The sequence below is a fragment of the Microtus ochrogaster genome, linkage group LG5 (genome assembly GCF_000317375.1).
Source record: "Microtus ochrogaster isolate Prairie Vole_2 linkage group LG5, MicOch1.0, whole genome shotgun sequence".
NCBI lineage: Eukaryota > Metazoa > Chordata > Mammalia > Rodentia > Cricetidae > Microtus > Microtus ochrogaster.
This window is the reverse complement of record NC_022031.1, coordinates 37,665,828-37,681,789: the sequence shown is the minus strand read 5'-3', so window position 1 is coordinate 37,681,789 and position 15,962 is coordinate 37,665,828. Positions and strand designations below refer to the sequence as shown.

Sequence of the window (15,962 nt, the reverse complement as noted above, 5' to 3'; positions counted from 1 at the left end):
GCTACACTGTCTACTGGGTGCTTGTGAGTTTCAGGGGCTCATGAACCTGCACAAGAAATTACAGCACAGGTCTCTTGTGCTTTTTTTTTTTTCCCACCCAGAGTTCTTCTGGAGCAGGCTGTAGATGATCATCCAGGACAGCACTCCTTCCTGCCACCTCCCCAGGCCCTTCCCTCTTGCCTATGAGCCTTGAAGACAGAGTTTCTTCCTTCGAGCCCACTCTTGCTCGTCTACATCTATTCAGCTCACCATAGGTCTCTTGGGTCGCAGTATACATTTTTATTTGCTGTGCTACCCCAGCTGTGACCAGCCCAGGCAGCTGAGAGCCTTGAAGAGTTAGTATAACCCCAGAGAGGTGATGCACATGTGGAGGCTTGCATGCAGGCAGATGTGTGGCCACACAGGAGGCGCAGCCTCCCAGAGGGCTGTCTTTGTTCCCAGTCTCGGTCAGTCTCTCCTTAGCATCTTCCTTTTGAGCAAGGCCGCTGGTTCCCTCAGCTCCTCTGAGGGCCCAGGTGTCCTTTATTTGCTCATTTATTGTGGGGTGGGGAAAGAAGGCATTGAATCCCTTGGATCTGCCTAGTGTGGATGCTAGCAGCTGAACGCAGGTCCTCTAGAACAGCTGTGCTCTTAATACTGAGCCATTGTTTCAGTTTTTGGTTTTGGTTTGGATACTTTGTTTTGTTTGTTTATTTTTTGAGACAAGGTTTCTGTGTGTCCCTGTCCTGAAACTTGCTCTGTAGATCAGGCTGCCTGGTCTCAACTCAGAAATCTGCCTGCCTCTGCCTCCTGAGTGCTGGGATTAAAGGAGCACGCTACCATGTCCAGCTCGTTTTTCCTTATTTTAAGAAACAAAGAATTGATAGAGGGTGGGGAGATGACTCACGGGCAAAATGTTTGCTGTGCCAGTGTATGTACCTGAGTTCAAACCCCGGCACCCATGTAAAAGCTGGACGTGACTGTGTGTTCCTGTAACCCCAGTGCTGGGGGAACAAAGTGGTGAAGACAGGCAGATCTCCGGGCTCACTGGCCAGCCAGTCTAGCCTAATTGTAGAACTCCAGATTCAGTGAGAAAGCGGTATAAACAGCCACTCAGCATGGACCCTTCCACCTCTCTATGCACACAGGCATAAGTGAATGCACCCTCATAAACACATGTGCACAGATTGGTACCCAGGATCTCACTAGTGTTGTTTTCTGTACTTTCCATAAAGCATTTTAAAAGACTAGATTGGATTAAATCAATGAACTTTTAACGTTTTATTTTTATTTTATTTATTTAGTTGTTTACATGTGGAAGTCAGAGAACAGCTTGCAAGAGTTGGTTCTCGCCTTCCACTATGTGGATTCCAGGGATTGTGAGCCTCAGGGGTATGTACCTTCACCTACTGAGCCATCTCCTCAGGGCTCTAGTTAGTGGGTTTTTCTTGAGCAACAAAATGATTTTGCTAGCCCAAATTTTGCAGAAAGGTCAATATAGAAGTAAATTCCCATGGCTTTCCTTGGTTAAAGGGAACCCAGGATCCTTCCATTCCTACATGTACACCCCTCTTACATTCCAGCCCCACCCAGAGCTAATGAAAATTGCTGGACCACACTTACTCTAAAGATGCTTCTGGCTCCTTCGCTTCCTCTGACTGTGTTGATGTTGTGCTGGCCATTAGCCTATAGCCCGAGCTATTAATCTTCTCTGCAGCCTTTGGAGGATTTGTTTGAATGGTTGTAGAGACATGGATTGCTGTTAGAGATGCATTTCCAGGTCTGTCTCTGCTGAGTGTTTATTAATAATCTTGTTAATCCCCACTCTAGTTCCCGGATCTAGCTTACGCCTGTCGGAAGTCCTTAGGGAGCATTTTAAATTCTCTCTGATTCTTGGAGCCAGACGCTTCCTTCTGCCTGAGCCTTCTCTACTACTGTTCATGAATATTTTACATTTAATCTCTACGCAGTGGTCATGGTGCACTGCCTGCATTTCTCAGAGAAGACACTCAAAGTCTCCAGCGTTTGATGGCACTGTGCCAGAGACCTTTGTAGTTGCCGCTTAAATGGCCTTCCACCATGGGCAGTGACGGAGTTACTGCTGGGGTAGGGGAGTTTGGCATGGAGCCTCTCAGCCCAGGGCTTTGATCCTAAGGCTTCACTCAAGATCAAATACTAGCAGGAACTGCCAGTGGGTCTTGAGAGCCATGATGGGGTCACCAACCAGAGTTGCTCAACAGCTCCCCAGTCCTCAGCCTAGGTTTTCTGCCTCACATAGTACCTCTGATACCTGCAACCTCAGAGAAGAAAATGATGCACCTCTCTGCGCTGGGGCACTATGCCTCAGCCTCAGTTGCCTAGGGGTTCTCTAAAATCAACCTCAGGGAAAACACAGTGAGACCAAACACTCATGTGTCGGGTCGAGGAGGGAGGGTCAAGGAACAGGTACATGATTAAAAGGCTTCATTTAGAAGCCATCCGCATAACATGTCAATCCAGACTGCAGGAGGCATCAAGTTTCTTCAAGGAGAAAATGGAGTCAGAAGGGTGGGGCCCTGCTGAGAAGACAAAGAGGTGTGGATAGACACAGAAATGATCAGAAGCAAAAGACAGACCATGAGAGCACAGCATCCCGAGGAAGCCAGTTCCAATGGATGTGCGTGCTGTGTCCTTCCTGACAAAGATTACAGAAAGGATGAAGGACTGTGACTAGGGAGCCTAGAAATGGGCCATATCTTCCCTGGCATGGTAACACCTGCAGGTTTACAGGGTTTTCCATCTGAAAATCCCTCCCTCTGGATGTCTGGGGGGGTGAGCTCACCCTACAGCCTAAGAGTAATGGCGGTGTCCAGCCATCAAATCTCCTCTATGGGTAGAGAAGGGCCACTGCAGGCCAGCTTTTCCAAGGTGCAGTTTGAAAGGAGTGTCCCAAAGAGTTCTGCAGGTGAGGAGGACAAGGATTGGGAAGGTTTGCCACCTGGGAAGTTATCTGAGATGCAAGCACTTCTGAGATGTGGGTGCTGCTGTACCCCACCTGCCACAGGGCTCCTGTCACCCTCTCACCTCACCCATGGCTAAGGGGTGGAGACTGAGGCAGAGATCCAGGCTCTTCCCTTAGGGACTTGAAAGCCTCGGTGGCAGCTTAGCCTACCCAGGAACAGACGGGTCAAGATCTCCCTCCCAAACACCTAGACTCTTCCTTCACACAGTAGTAACAAGTCAGTGCTCATGCCCATTGCCCATTTTTATTTTATTTTCATGCGTATATGATCTGCTTGTGTGCACATACTCACTCGTGTGTGTGAGAGTGGGTGTGCTCACGTCTTGGCATGCGTGCTAAGGTCAGAGGATCAGTCCTGGCATTCTACTGCCTGTTGTTTTCACTGCTGCGCATACCAGGCCAGCTAGACTGTGAGCTCCTAGAGAGTCTCCTGTCTCTGCCTCCATCTCACTCTGTAGGAACCCTGGACTGCAGACACTCAGTGCTCCCAGCTTTTCCTGAGTTCTGGGGATTTGAACCCAGGTCCTCATGCTTGCACAGCAAACACTTCAGCCTCTGAGCCACTTCTCCAGACCTCACTTCATTTTAAATGGGTCACCAGGAGCTACATAGATCCCTGGACGTGATTCTGGAGCCAGTCCTGGCCTTCTATCTGCTTTCTGTGTCTTCGGGGACAGAGCAGGCAGCATGGATCCACTGCAGTTCTCAGACCTTAACTTGGCCACTCTAATCCCTGGCTAAAGATGGTAGCACCCAGATTGCATTGATCTTCCTGGTACTTAATTCAGAAACCCACAATCAGCCGAAGTGCAGAGAATAAGTGTCAGTGGCATGCCCAGCAACAAATGGAACCCTTTATCACAGCCCCACAATGTTCAAGGGCCATTGAGGAAGAGGGAACAGAAAGATTATAAGAGCCAAAAGTCAGGAAGAACCAAATCAAAACAGTGTCTTCCAGACCCGTGAAGTCACAGCAGCAGTGGTTACCTGCACAAGTCTGCACAGATCAAGCCCATCGATATTCTAGCGGGAGTGGAGATGGCTCTTGATTCTGCACCCCTAACTGGGGTGTATAAGCTGCTTGTGGTTTCTGGGAAGGGGAGAAAGAGTCAATTTTCTTTTAAGACTGTGGCTGTTGATGGGTCAACTGTGCTCCAGTGGACAGCCCCACACCCAGAAGTAGAAGGTCAGCACAAAATTGAACTTCTGAGTTATTAAAAAAGAAAAGGAATGGGGCTGGAGAGACGGCTCAGAGGTTAAGAGCACTGGCTGCTCTTCCAGAGGTCCTGAGCTCAATTCCCAGCACCCACATGGTGACTCACAACCATCTAGAATGAGATCTGGTGCCCTCTTCGGGCCTGCAGGCATACATGCAGGCAGAACACTGTATGCATAATAAATAAATCTTAAGAAAGAAAGAAAGAAAGAAAGAAAGAAAGAAAGAAAGAAAGAAAGAAAGAAAGAGTACCACAAAGTTGAGGGAGGGGTGAGGGGAGGTAAGGGAGGATCTGGCAGGAGTAGGGATGAATATGATCAAAATACATTGTATGAAGTTCTCAAAAAATAAAAACATTTTTACATTTATTTGATTTTACTTGTGTATTTTACCTACATGTATGTATATGCACCACATGTGTGCCTCGTGCCACAGAGGTCAGAAGAGGAATCAGAAGGTTGTAAACCTCCATGTGGGTGAAATCAAATCCAGATCCTCTGCAAGAGCAAATGCTCTTACCCACTGAGGCACGTCTACAGGCCTGAGAATAAAAGCATTTTAAAATAAGAGTTGGTCGTCCCAAGAGAAGCTCATCTTTAGCTTCCTCTAAAATTGTGAATTTGACCATTATGAATCAGAAATTATGAAAAAATATTCATCTTTGTGTGTTCTAGAAAAATTACAACAAAACTCAGGTTGTCTGTTGTAAAAAGAAACATCTCAAATCTAGGTGCAAGTACTTCTTAACCTGAATAAAATCTTTAATCTCCCCCACAGAAACAGAAGTTGGTCATCCACTTCTCTGTAGATAGATGACATGAGACAAGATGGGTCTCATGCAAGAGGATGGGCACTTGGGAGAGATGGCAAGGCTAGCTAAGGACTCTGGGCAGCACAGGGTGTATCCAGACTTGGAAGCTAGTGAAATCTTGTGTAGGGCGATTGCAAAGGCTGCACACTCAAAATGGGTGATTGCCTACCTCAGCAGCAGCAGCCTGTCTTCTGCTGTCAGGGCAGCACACGTGGCCACCTGCTGCTGTGTCTTCTCATCCACCATCCCCAGCCAGCCCCCAGGGCACACTCCCTAGGGCTCATCTGGGAACTTCACAAGGATTTATTCCTTAGTCAGTGGCTCAGCTCTTGGGGTCTTGCCTGGATTGGTCAGTTGTCTGGATCCTGCAAAGAGGAAACAGACAAAGAAGAGCCCTTTCAGGGAAGACCTGCTCTGACCTAACCTACCCTTAAGCCAGAGGAACCTAGATGACCCTTTTCCTGAGAAATATGTTGAAAAGCCTGCGAGCCAGAGAGCCTGTAGGTGAACTTGTAGAGGAAGTCCTCTGGGTTTGGGGAAGGGTGGGCTTTCTGGTGCAGCTGCGTGTGGGGAGGACTTACATCCTGGCTTTTTTACTAAGGTAGAAAATGAGTCTACCTCTCTCTCCCTGGAGACTGGCCTGCTGCTGAAACTCAGAGGGCAGCTGAGAAGGTTTGCTTCAGGGTTCAGGGCAATCACCCCCCCCCACCCAGATCACATGCTAATGGTTCCCTGTCTCTCTTCTTTCTCTCCAGCAGGACCCAGCCGCCACCTCTATCTCAGACGGAGACTGTGACGCCCGGGAGGGTGAGTCAGTAGCCATGAATTACAAACCATCCCCGCTCCAAGTGAAGCTGGGTGAGTGTGTCTGGGGGAGGAGGGCGATGTGGGAAGTGAACAAGATGCTCTCGGGCTGGGTTTACAGCAAGGTGCTACAATTAAAGTATCTCAGGCTAGATGGTTCCAAGACTAAACCTCCAAGTAAGTCACTGGCACTCCCAGGCACCTTATGTCTTGCAAGACAAAGAAGACAGTGATGTTCGGCAGGGTCCTGAAACTCCGGAGAGGGCTCTGAGGCTGGAGGCCCCAGGTGCTCAAGGGGTGGCTGCAGGTGTAAAGCATGGAACCCCAGGACAGGACGCAGGAGGACCACCCAGGAGGAACCTGCCTCCCAAGATAGAGCTGCTGCTATGATTGAGGGACCTGGGTGGCTCCTGTCTGGGGAGATTGTCTTTTCTTAGTGAACCCCAGAACCCGCTCCTTCCCAGATATTTCATCACCTTTCTCTTAGGGTAGGTTCCACGTCCTGCTTCTAAGTCACCTGGCTCCCACAGCACCCACAGCTCCCCTGGCTGCAGTTCTTACCCCTCTTTTCCGAACACTGCCCCTCCCCTTTCATAGACCAAAATCTCACTGACCCGAGGCTACTACAGACAGCAGACTTCCACTGAAAATTTGACTTCCTGAAGAAAAATTATAGCCTGTCACACACGAGAGAGATGACCACTGGATGCAGGGCATTGCTGCCTTCCATCTCAGACCTCAGGCTCCAGCTGCCCCCAAAGCTCGGGATCTTCCTCAGTTACGACTGAGCCTCTTATCTCTTCAACACGCTTCTCCCTCCACAGCAGCCAGGACTCCTTCCACAGGGCCTATTCTTTTAGTCTAATCAAAAAAATACAACTAAAACAGACATTACTTCTTTGCTTTTAGACCGCATCCAGGCCGATTTCTAAATAGAGCAGCAGTTCTCTCAGTGGAATTGCTTGTCTTCCTAGGGCGTTCTATTCAGAGTACAGCCAGTTTTGTTTACTGTTGTTTTATGCAACAGTAAAAGTATTTTAAGTGCATATAAGCTCTCTCTCTCTCCAGAGGCAACCATTGCAGGTTCTCAGAACTTCATTTTGTACTTTAGCACAAATGGCATTGTGTTGTACACATTTTGTGAGCCGTGTTCCCTCCCGCTACATAATGTCTCAGAGCCCCTATGGAGAATGACTTCGTTCTTTTAAATGGTTGCATAATAGTCCGTAGTCTGAGCCTTGCCGGCTTATTGTCGTCATCTTTTTTCATGATTTCAAGCGAACTTAGCATGCTTTTAAAATAGCGTCTTTTTTCCTTCACCATTATATTACCACCAAAGCTCATGAAAATTCACAACCTGTCTCACTTGCGATAAAGAAAATCAAGAACTTTATGGCAAATTGCACCCCCTAGAGGCTGGATGTGGTAATGGTGGTTACTGCCTGCTGGAGAGGTTGGAAAAATCCCATGTAGAGGAAGAGGCAAAGACAGTTTGGCAGGCAGTAGGGCATGAGAGCTCAGAAGTGTGAGAATCAGAGAACATTTCAAGTGAGTCCTGGGTGCTGTAATGGCCCTCCCATCCTTATGCTCTTGCTTTGTTTTTTTTTTTTTACTTATATATTTTGTTTTTGTTTTGTTTTGCTTTTTATGGTGGGGTTTTTCTGTGTAGCCCTGACTGTAGACCAGGCTGGCCTTGAACTCAGAGATTCGACTGACTCTGCCTCCTGAATATGCTGGAATTGAAGGCATGTGCCACCACTGCACGGCTGGGTTTTTTGTTTGTTTGTTTGTTTGTTTGTTTTGGGTTTTTTGTTTTGTTTTGTTTTGTTTTGTGACAACTTTCCCCTATGTTTCTTTCATAGAACAAGCCCCTTTCCTAGATCTTGGCTTTATTGACATGAGTAAGAAAGAGCGGTTGAGCCTTCCGGACCCAGGCAGCTCCTGATAGTAATAGTGGTCATGTTGCACTAGGTGGATCACCCGATGCCCAGCCCCATAGGTGGGCATCTGGGAGAGCTTGCAGGCTGTTCAGAGGCCAAATGGGCTCCTCCAGCCTCCTGCCCCTTCCCTGACTGACCCCTTTCTGCCCCTACCACTCTGAAACCCTCAGCGAACTCCTTTCTGTCTGCATTAATCTCAAATGCCTTAGTCCCACAGTCAAGGCTTGTGTGCTCTGAGGTTTGTTGTTTTGTTTTCTGCGATGGGGGTGTGTCTCTGTGAGGTCTGAGCTCACAGCCCTTGGAAGCCTTCCGTCCCTGTGCTAGGGTACTTGGTGCATAATTGGTGATTCTGGTGCTTGGTGAGTGAAAATTACCTGAGTAAATGGTTACTTTCCCAACTTCATTGCTCTCCCTCCTCTCCCTCTAGTCCATCCACAGTTATGTTCACTTCTTGATTTGTTTTCCTACATGCTTTCCTTCTTCGGGGGGTGGGGGCTTGAAACAGGGTTTCTCTGTGTAGCCCTGGCTGTCCTGGAGCTCATTCTGTAGACCAGGCTGGCCTTGAACCCAGAGAACCATCTGCCTCTGCCTCTGGGTGCTGGGATTAAAGACATGCGCCATCACTGCCTGGGTCATACTTTCCTTCTCGCTCCAGAAAGGCCTCCCTGGTGGCTCCAGCTGTCTGTGCACATCTCTCTAGCCTTTCCTGACACCAAGCACACATTGGCTGCCTAACACAGGAACTGTGGTCCCAGAGGAGGACTCAGCTCCTCTCTTCACCCACCACTGTCAGCCTCAAGTTATGCAGGGCCAAGTGCATGTCCGTAAGCATCAGGTGCCTGGAGGGCCATGGGCTCTCTGCCAGCTGGAAAGGAAAGGCCCAGAGCAGGCCACCGGCCAGGCAGCAAGGCCTGGTAGCCCTGGGGCAGGACACAGCTTCCCTCCCATATTCTCCTGCAGAGAAGCAGCGGGAGCTGGCCCGGAAGGGTTCCCTGAAGAATGGCAGCATGGGCAGCCCTGTCAACCAGCAACCCAAGAAGAACAATGTGATGGCCCGGACGAGGTAGGCATCCTTGCCCCACTGAGACCCTACCAGCCAGCACCTGGGCTCCAGTCTCCCCCTCCTCCAGGAATCCAAGGGGAGGGGGAGGAAAATAAGGGGACGGGACCCCATCAAATCCTCTGCCATGTTTGTATGCTCCAGCTGGCACTCCAACTCCCCAATTCTTTACCCAGGCTGGTCGTCCCTAATAAAGGCTACTCCTCGCTTGACCAGAGCCCTGATGAGAAGCCACTGGTAGCTCTTGACACAGACAGGTGTGTATGGGGCCTGGGGGCAGCTGGGCAAGCCTATGATCCTATGTGAGCACAGATGGGGTTGTACTGGCTACACCTGCCATTTTGCCAGAACTCTCCATGGGTGAAATTTCCCGAGGGGTGGGGTTTTGGAGGTTTGTTTGTTTGTTTGTTTGTTTGTTTGTTTGTTTTTGGACTGGGCATAGAGAGGTTAGCGTGAGAAGAACCCTGTTTCAGGGGAGCATCTGGCTAGTGAGAAAATCCAAACAGGATGATTTGAATCTAGGGAGAGAAAAGTTAAAACAAAACAAAAACAGAGGACGAGGAGGAAAGAAAGATTGGGAGCAGTTCTATCCTGAAGGATTTAAGAAGCCACTTTATTTAAAGGTCATACTGGGAAACCTGTCTTTGCGAACATATATTTGCATAATAAGCATGGATTATTTAAATCATACTGTTGGGGGACGGCGGGTATGGCAAAGATGCCGAGAATTTTCTATTTAATTTTCCTGAATCACTTCCTCTCCTTTTTTCTCCACGGTCAGCGATGATGACTTCGACATGTCCAGATATTCTTCCTCTGGCTACTCCTCTGCGGAGGTGAGGCTCCACCCCTTGCCTCCACAGACAACGGGAGCCAGACAGCAAGGCTGGGGCTGTCTAGGGGCAGAAGGCACACAGGTGGGGCCGAGCCGTGTGGGGGACGGGGCTCCACGTAAGGCGAGGCCTGGACTCAGGGAGCTTGGGAAGAAATCACTACCCAGAATTGCAGTGAGCCCGGGGTTATTAAAGTGGGGCTGTAAAATAGAACAGGTGTGAAATGCATGCAACAACTTGCAGGAGTGGACCTGAAATCAGGCAAATCCCGAACAGGGCCAGATTGGACGTGAGAAGTTGACCTTCGACTAATGGGGCGCGGGGGGGGGGGCTGCCTATTGAGGCCCCGCACCTTAGGAAGACTTGCCTGGAGGAAATGAGACGCAACTCACGCTGGAGTTTGAAATAAATCCGGGATGAAAAGGAGCCGTCACGGTGGCCTCGGGGTGGCAGTGGCGGCCCCAGCCCAGGGTTTTGCCCTTCCAACTGACTCGAACCTTTTCTACAGCAGATCAACCAAGATTTGAACATCCAGCTGCTGAAGGATGGCTACCGGTTAGACGAGATCCCCGACGACGAGGACCTAGATCTCATCCCCCCCAAGTCCGTGAACCCCACCTGCATGTGCTGCCAGGCCACTTCCTCCACCGCCTGCCACATTCAGTAGCGGGCGGGGTCGCCGCGGCGCACGGGGCGGGGCCGAGTCGGGCCAGGTGGGAAGCGACAGGGGCCGACCCCTACCTAGCTGGCCCACCGGCCCTCCTTACAGCCCCGAGCTCCTTACAGCCGCCAACCTCGTAACAGTCATTGCTTCCTCCTATGGTAGGACGTGTACCTCTGTGTGTTCATGGAGCCGGAGAAACCAAAACCGGGTCTGTCTCCAGCCCCGGGGCTGAGGAGGGGGGACGCTGTTTGCTCAGTTACTTGGGAGAGACCACACCCAAGCACCCTGCCACCTCTCCCCAGAGCTGCAGTCGGGGGCAGCACTAAAGGCCAGGAGGCCAACTGTAAGCAGTCGGGTGAAGGGATCACAAGGCCAGGGGTTTGGCCCCATGCCAGCGAAGCCATGAATTTCCCAACCCCAGCCTGGAAAGGAAGGGAAGGGGTTGGAGAAGAAAAGGCCCCAAGCAATGGGGACAATTCTCAACACCTCAGAGCGCCTCTCCCCAAACCCGGTGCCAGCCCGTATACCTATTTGTGTTCCCCTCATCTCCAGATGGGACGCCAGGCAGAGCTGTCCAAGGGATGCTTGCGTTAGATCACTGCCTTCTCCCTTCCCTCCATCACATTTCCCTGCTTCCTACTGTCTGAGGACTGGGAGCGTAAAGTGGGCCTTAGAGAGAGGCCAGGTTCGGGGATGGTATGACCTATTCTCAAGCGCCACTAAGCAATGCATCTGTCTCTCTGCCCGTCTCTCCCTCACCCCCCCCCCCAGTCTTCTGGTTATTGGTTCCAGGCTGGAAGCAGGAGATAAGGCTGACCTCCAGTGCCCTGTCCCCATTTCACGTTAGCCCAAGGTCAAGGAGGCTGTCTTCCAGAAAGGCTCTTCAAGAACAAGCTTAGGAGAATACAATGCACCAACTGGCTGTATGTATGTGGTAGTGTGTGTGTGTGTGTGTTTGTGTGTGTGTATGTGTATGTGTGTCTATGTGTTGGATGAACCTGTCTGTCCAGGTCAACCTGGCGGATGTCTGTGGTGGGGAAATGGCTATGGTCTGTTTACTGTGTGAAAGGCAGCTCTGCTCGGGAATACTGTTGGCTGAGGGCATAGCCTGGCAGTCAGAAGCCTGGGTTCTGGTCCCTCTCCCTGAGCTCTTAAGCAATTCCCAGGCTTCTCTAGGGCTTCAGTTCTCTCAACTGAAAAATAAAAATAGCTGACATTAGTGACAGAGTCTTTTCATATCTGAAGGAATTTCTGCAGAGAGCCATGAGATCTGTCTCTGAGGGTGTGTGCCTGTGTAGACATGGGAGCACATGCGAATGTGTGTGTGTGTATGTGTGTGTGTGCGCGTGTGCATGTGTGTGTATGTGTGTGTGTGTGCGTGTGTGTGTATGTGTGTGTATGTGTGTGTGTGCGTGTATGTGTGTGTGCGCACGCGCGTGCAGCTGTACGGGGTGTCGTGCATACTGTTGTTTCTGCTGCTCTGGCTGCTCTGGGGAGCGAAAGTTGAGGATGTAACTCGGTGAGGAGGGGATGGTGGCTCTCTGCTGGCTGGGCAGTATAGACCTGCCCTCATGTGAAGACAACTGGAAACACAGACAGCCTCAGACTGCTAGGCCTATGCCCCACCAGCCTCTTCTCACCTAGCCAAAGCGTCCAAAGTGTAGCTTCTCCAGGCCTCCTGCTGACACCCCAGACAGCTGGTGTTTCCGCTGTCATGGCTACTACGCACACACCACGCTCTGGGTGCCAGTCCTGGGAGGTGGGAGCTAGAGCAGACATGGTGAGAGGGAGGAGTGGGGCTGTTGGCTTAGGAAGGAGAGCACCCCTCCTACGCCAAGCCACGCGGGGGCTGCCACTCCAAAGTGTCAGAGTATAGCTCTCCACCCCCCACACCTCCTGTCCAGCTTACCTCCCCTAGTGCAGAGATCCTAACTAGATAATGAGAAAATGCCAAAGGAGGCAAGTCAGAGAAAGTATGTGCCAGGCCACGAGGCCCATAGTGGCCCCCTTCCCCACCCTGGTTAGCATCCCCACCACCCATCCTCTGGGCCCCAGAACTAGAACTCCTACGACCCCACCCCACTGGGCTCTTTGGCTCACCTTCTAGAACATGGGTACCTCCTCTTTAGACTGCTGACTCTGCTGCCGACTAACTGTGGGATTCTGGCCCATTCGATGTCTGTGGCCCTGAGAGCCGGGGAAGCGCCCTCCCCACGGGACAGACTTGTTCATTAACAGGCAAGGGCTTTAGACTGATGTGGTTCATACACAGCGGGTAGGGATAGGAAGCTGGCAGCCAGCAGCTTCTGTGTCCAAGGAGAGTCCAAGGTGCCCTCCCTCACTGTCTGGAAGTTGAAGGGGAAGAGCCAGGGCCTTAGCTTGCCCCTGCTCCCCCACCCCTTGTAGATACTGCCTTAACACTCCCCCACCCTCGGCTGTGGCTGCCACCCAGCCAGGTTTCTCCGAGCTCACTAATTTATTTCCAAGAAGGTGTGTGGAAGACATGAGCCGTGTATAATATTTTTTTTAACATTTCCATCGCAGTATTGACCATCATCCTTGGTTGTGTATCGTGTAACACAAATAATGATATTAAAAGCATCAAACAAGCCAGACTGAGCTCCTTACCTGGGGTGTGGGCTAAGGAAGGGAAGAAACTGATCGCCTGGATGCACATTGTCCCTCTCCCTCTGCTTGTTCCTGGTGTGTGGCCCTAGTCCATCAAGCCCCTCCTAACCTCTGCCTGTCTTCAGCAGTGAGAAGTGTGGCCTACAAGTTTTCTAGGGGCCTTCTGAACTCTTGGGAAATGAAGATTTTGAAAGGTTCAAGGCAGGAAGGGGCTGGCCAAAGGGAGGAAAGGATGCGGCCCAGACAAGTGATATCACAATGGGCACTGCCCATCCTGAAAAGGAAGTTGGGTGGGGTAGAAGCAAGAAGGCCCAGGGGGAAGGACACTGACAGGTCCCCAAAAAGGAGGGGGTCACAGCAGCTGGGGCACCTTCCAGGCTGGAGGTGTGGGCTATCTCCGGGAAGGGGTGGTCACTGATGTCCAGCAGGAGTCCTTGAAAGGCAGAGCCCACTAGAGCATCCCTGAGACTCCACCATGTTCCTCTTCTCCCGGAAGACCAAGACCCCCATCAGCACCTACAGTGACTCCTACAGGGCTCCTACCTCCATCAAGGAGGTCTATAAGGACCCACCTCTATGGGCCTGGGAAGCCAACAAGTTTGTGACTCCAGTAAGTACAGGTTTTGGGTGGCGTGGTTATACAATCATGTATCTGGATGACTGGCATGCCGCTGTCCCTGTGTTTGTAGTTATTTTTGTTTTTTTTTTCATTTATGTATTTATTTGTTTGTTTGTTTGTTTGTTGAGACAAGGCCTCACTGTATAGCCTAGACTGGCCTTCATCTTGTGACAATGCTCCTACTTCAACCTCCCAAGTTGCCTGGGATTGCAGGCATGACCCATGCCTAGCCATTTTGTGACTGCTTTGCCTTTATTAAGACAGAGTCTAATAACACAGTCAGGCCTTAAACTTGTAGTGTAACTTGTCTTACTTTCCTCATCCTCCTGCCTCAGCCTCTCGAGTGCTGGGATTGTAGCATGTGCATCACCATACCTGCCTTTATTATTTTTGTGTCATTGTTCATTTTGTGGTGCTGGAAATCAAATCCAGGTGTCAAGCATGCTAAGTGTTCTACTCCCTGAACTATAACACTAGCTATTAAATTTTTTCAATTTAATTTTTTAAGTATTTTCGTTTGCATCCTTTTTGTTTACATGAATACTGGGGATCTAAACGCAGGCCCTCGTGCCTACACAGCAGGTGCTATTACTCATTGAGCTATCGCCCTAGCTTCTTAAAGTTTGATATAAGGGCTCAGTAACCTACTTACTCAGGCTGCCCCTGAACTTGCTCTGTTTCCCAAGCAATCCTCCTGCCTCAACCCTCCAGCATTGTGGAAAATAGTATAGGGTCCTGTTCTCGTGGGACTACAGTGGGGCGGGAGTAATGATAAACAAGAATAAAACCACAGAATTTCTAAGTTGTCCAAAATGCTGTCCAGCAAATAAACATCATAATGGAAATGGAGGAAGCCCATTCCCACGGGTCACAGAAGGCCTTTCTCTCAAGGTGACCTTCAGCTGGAACGAGAAAGAAAAGGGAAAAGCAGGTAAAGAGTTAAAAGAGAGCTGAAAGTTCCATATGACCAGAAAGTGCAAATGCCCTGGGGCTACCTGTAAGACAGCCTGGAAGGCCCAAGAGGCTGACCCTAGGCCTGGGCATCCCAGTCCCTTCTGTGTCTGGAGACAGGAGAGGAACAATGAGTGTGTGGGAATTAGAGCTTGTGGTAACAAAAGAAATTCATGAATAGAAATTTATAAAGTATTTTTGTCCAAATGTGCTCTGAAAAAAGTGAGGAGGAAGGGAGAGCTTGGAAGACGGCAAATTGAGCTAAATTGGGCTGCATACGGATACCTGTATAAAGCCCTAAGTCTCACATGAAGTTAATTTTTAATTTTTATTCTATTTTGAACAACCACTAGTGATAAATATAGTGATAAGAAAGACAGGATTGCCTGGTAACAAATGCCAATGCCAGCGCCACGTGAGACGCGTATGCTTAACTAGGGAAAGCAGAGGAACTAAATCTGGGGGCTCCAGACTGAAATTCAAGGTCCAGTGTTTCTGAACCTTTGCACATTCACACACACACCCATGCACACACACACACATTCACACACACATTCGCCAGCATACACACCTGCACACACCTTCACACCTGCATACACACACACACCTGCACACACACATACTCACACCTGCATGTACACACAACACATACCTGCATACACACATAACACACACCTATGTAGTGATGAGCTGTGGGCCTGTTTTTCATCCCACCTGGCTAGATTAGCCCTGGAAATAACAACACACAAACTATATTCTTTTAAACACTGCCTGGCCCATTAGTTTCAGCCCCTTATGGGCTAACTCTCACATCTTGATTAACCCATTTCTAATAATCTGTGTAGCACCACAAGGTGGTGGCTTACCAGGAAAGATTCAGCATGTCTGACCTGGCCGCTGGCTCCTTGGCATCTGCCTCACTTCCCTTCTTCCCAGCATTCTGTTCTGTCTACTCCACCCACCTATGTTCTGACCTATCAGGCCAAGCAGTTTTCTTTATTAATTAACCAATGAAACAACAGATAGATAGATAGAAGACCCACCTACATCACACCTACATGCATGTACACACACCTGCATACACGCAACACAAACCACACACACACACACACACATACACACACCACTGTATAACTTCTATGGGAGAAAATACCCTCACTGCAGGTCTTCAGGTATCCAAAGTGCCACAAATCAACATACGTTCACAATAAGATGTAGGACGAATCAAGGCTGCTGGTGCCGCTTGGTGGTAGAGCACTTGCCGAGCATGCTTGGCGCCCTAGATTGCATCCCCAACACTGATTAAAAGATAAGAAAGCAGCCGGGCGGTGGTGGCGCACGCCTTTAATCCCAGCACTCGGGAGGCAGAGGTAGGCGGATCTCTGTGAGTTCGAGACCAGCCTGGTCTACAAGAGCTAGTTCCAGGACAGGCTCCAAAACCACAGAGAAACCCTGT

The 15,962-nt window shown here is 49.9% G+C and overlaps 2 protein-coding genes across 10 annotated transcripts in view; both read left to right on the top strand.

The window, feature by feature from the left end:
• The window catches only part of Fam219a (family with sequence similarity 219 member A), a 56,363-nt gene extending 44,710 nt beyond the window's left edge, over nt 1–11,653 (top strand). The window contains exons 2-6 of one of the 8 annotated variants that reach the window (XM_005362018.3): nt 5,766–5,865; nt 8,712–8,814; nt 8,988–9,068; nt 9,593–9,647; nt 10,156–11,653. In XM_005362018.3, the coding sequence (XP_005362075.1) occupies nt 5,766–5,865; nt 8,712–8,814; nt 8,988–9,068; nt 9,593–9,647; nt 10,156–10,311 (495 nt within the window). In that variant the 3' untranslated portion in view covers nt 10,312–11,653. Of the gene's footprint in view, nt 1–5,762; nt 5,866–8,711; nt 8,815–8,987; nt 9,069–9,592; nt 9,648–10,152 lie in introns of all 8 variants that reach the window. The other 7 variants (XM_005362016.3, XM_005362017.3, XM_013351928.2 and 4 more) reach the window with 7 other exon arrangements.
• Nucleotides 11,654–11,680: 27 nt separating this feature from the next.
• Nucleotides 11,681–15,962, top strand: part of LG5H9orf24 (linkage group 5 C9orf24 homolog) — a 16,622-nt gene continuing 12,340 nt past the window's right edge. For both annotated transcript variants that reach the window (XM_005362015.3, XM_005362013.3), the window contains exon 1: nt 11,681–13,546. In XM_005362015.3, the coding sequence (XP_005362072.1) occupies nt 13,412–13,546 (135 nt within the window). In that variant the 5' untranslated portion in view covers nt 11,681–13,411. The remainder of the gene's footprint in view (nt 13,547–15,962) is intronic.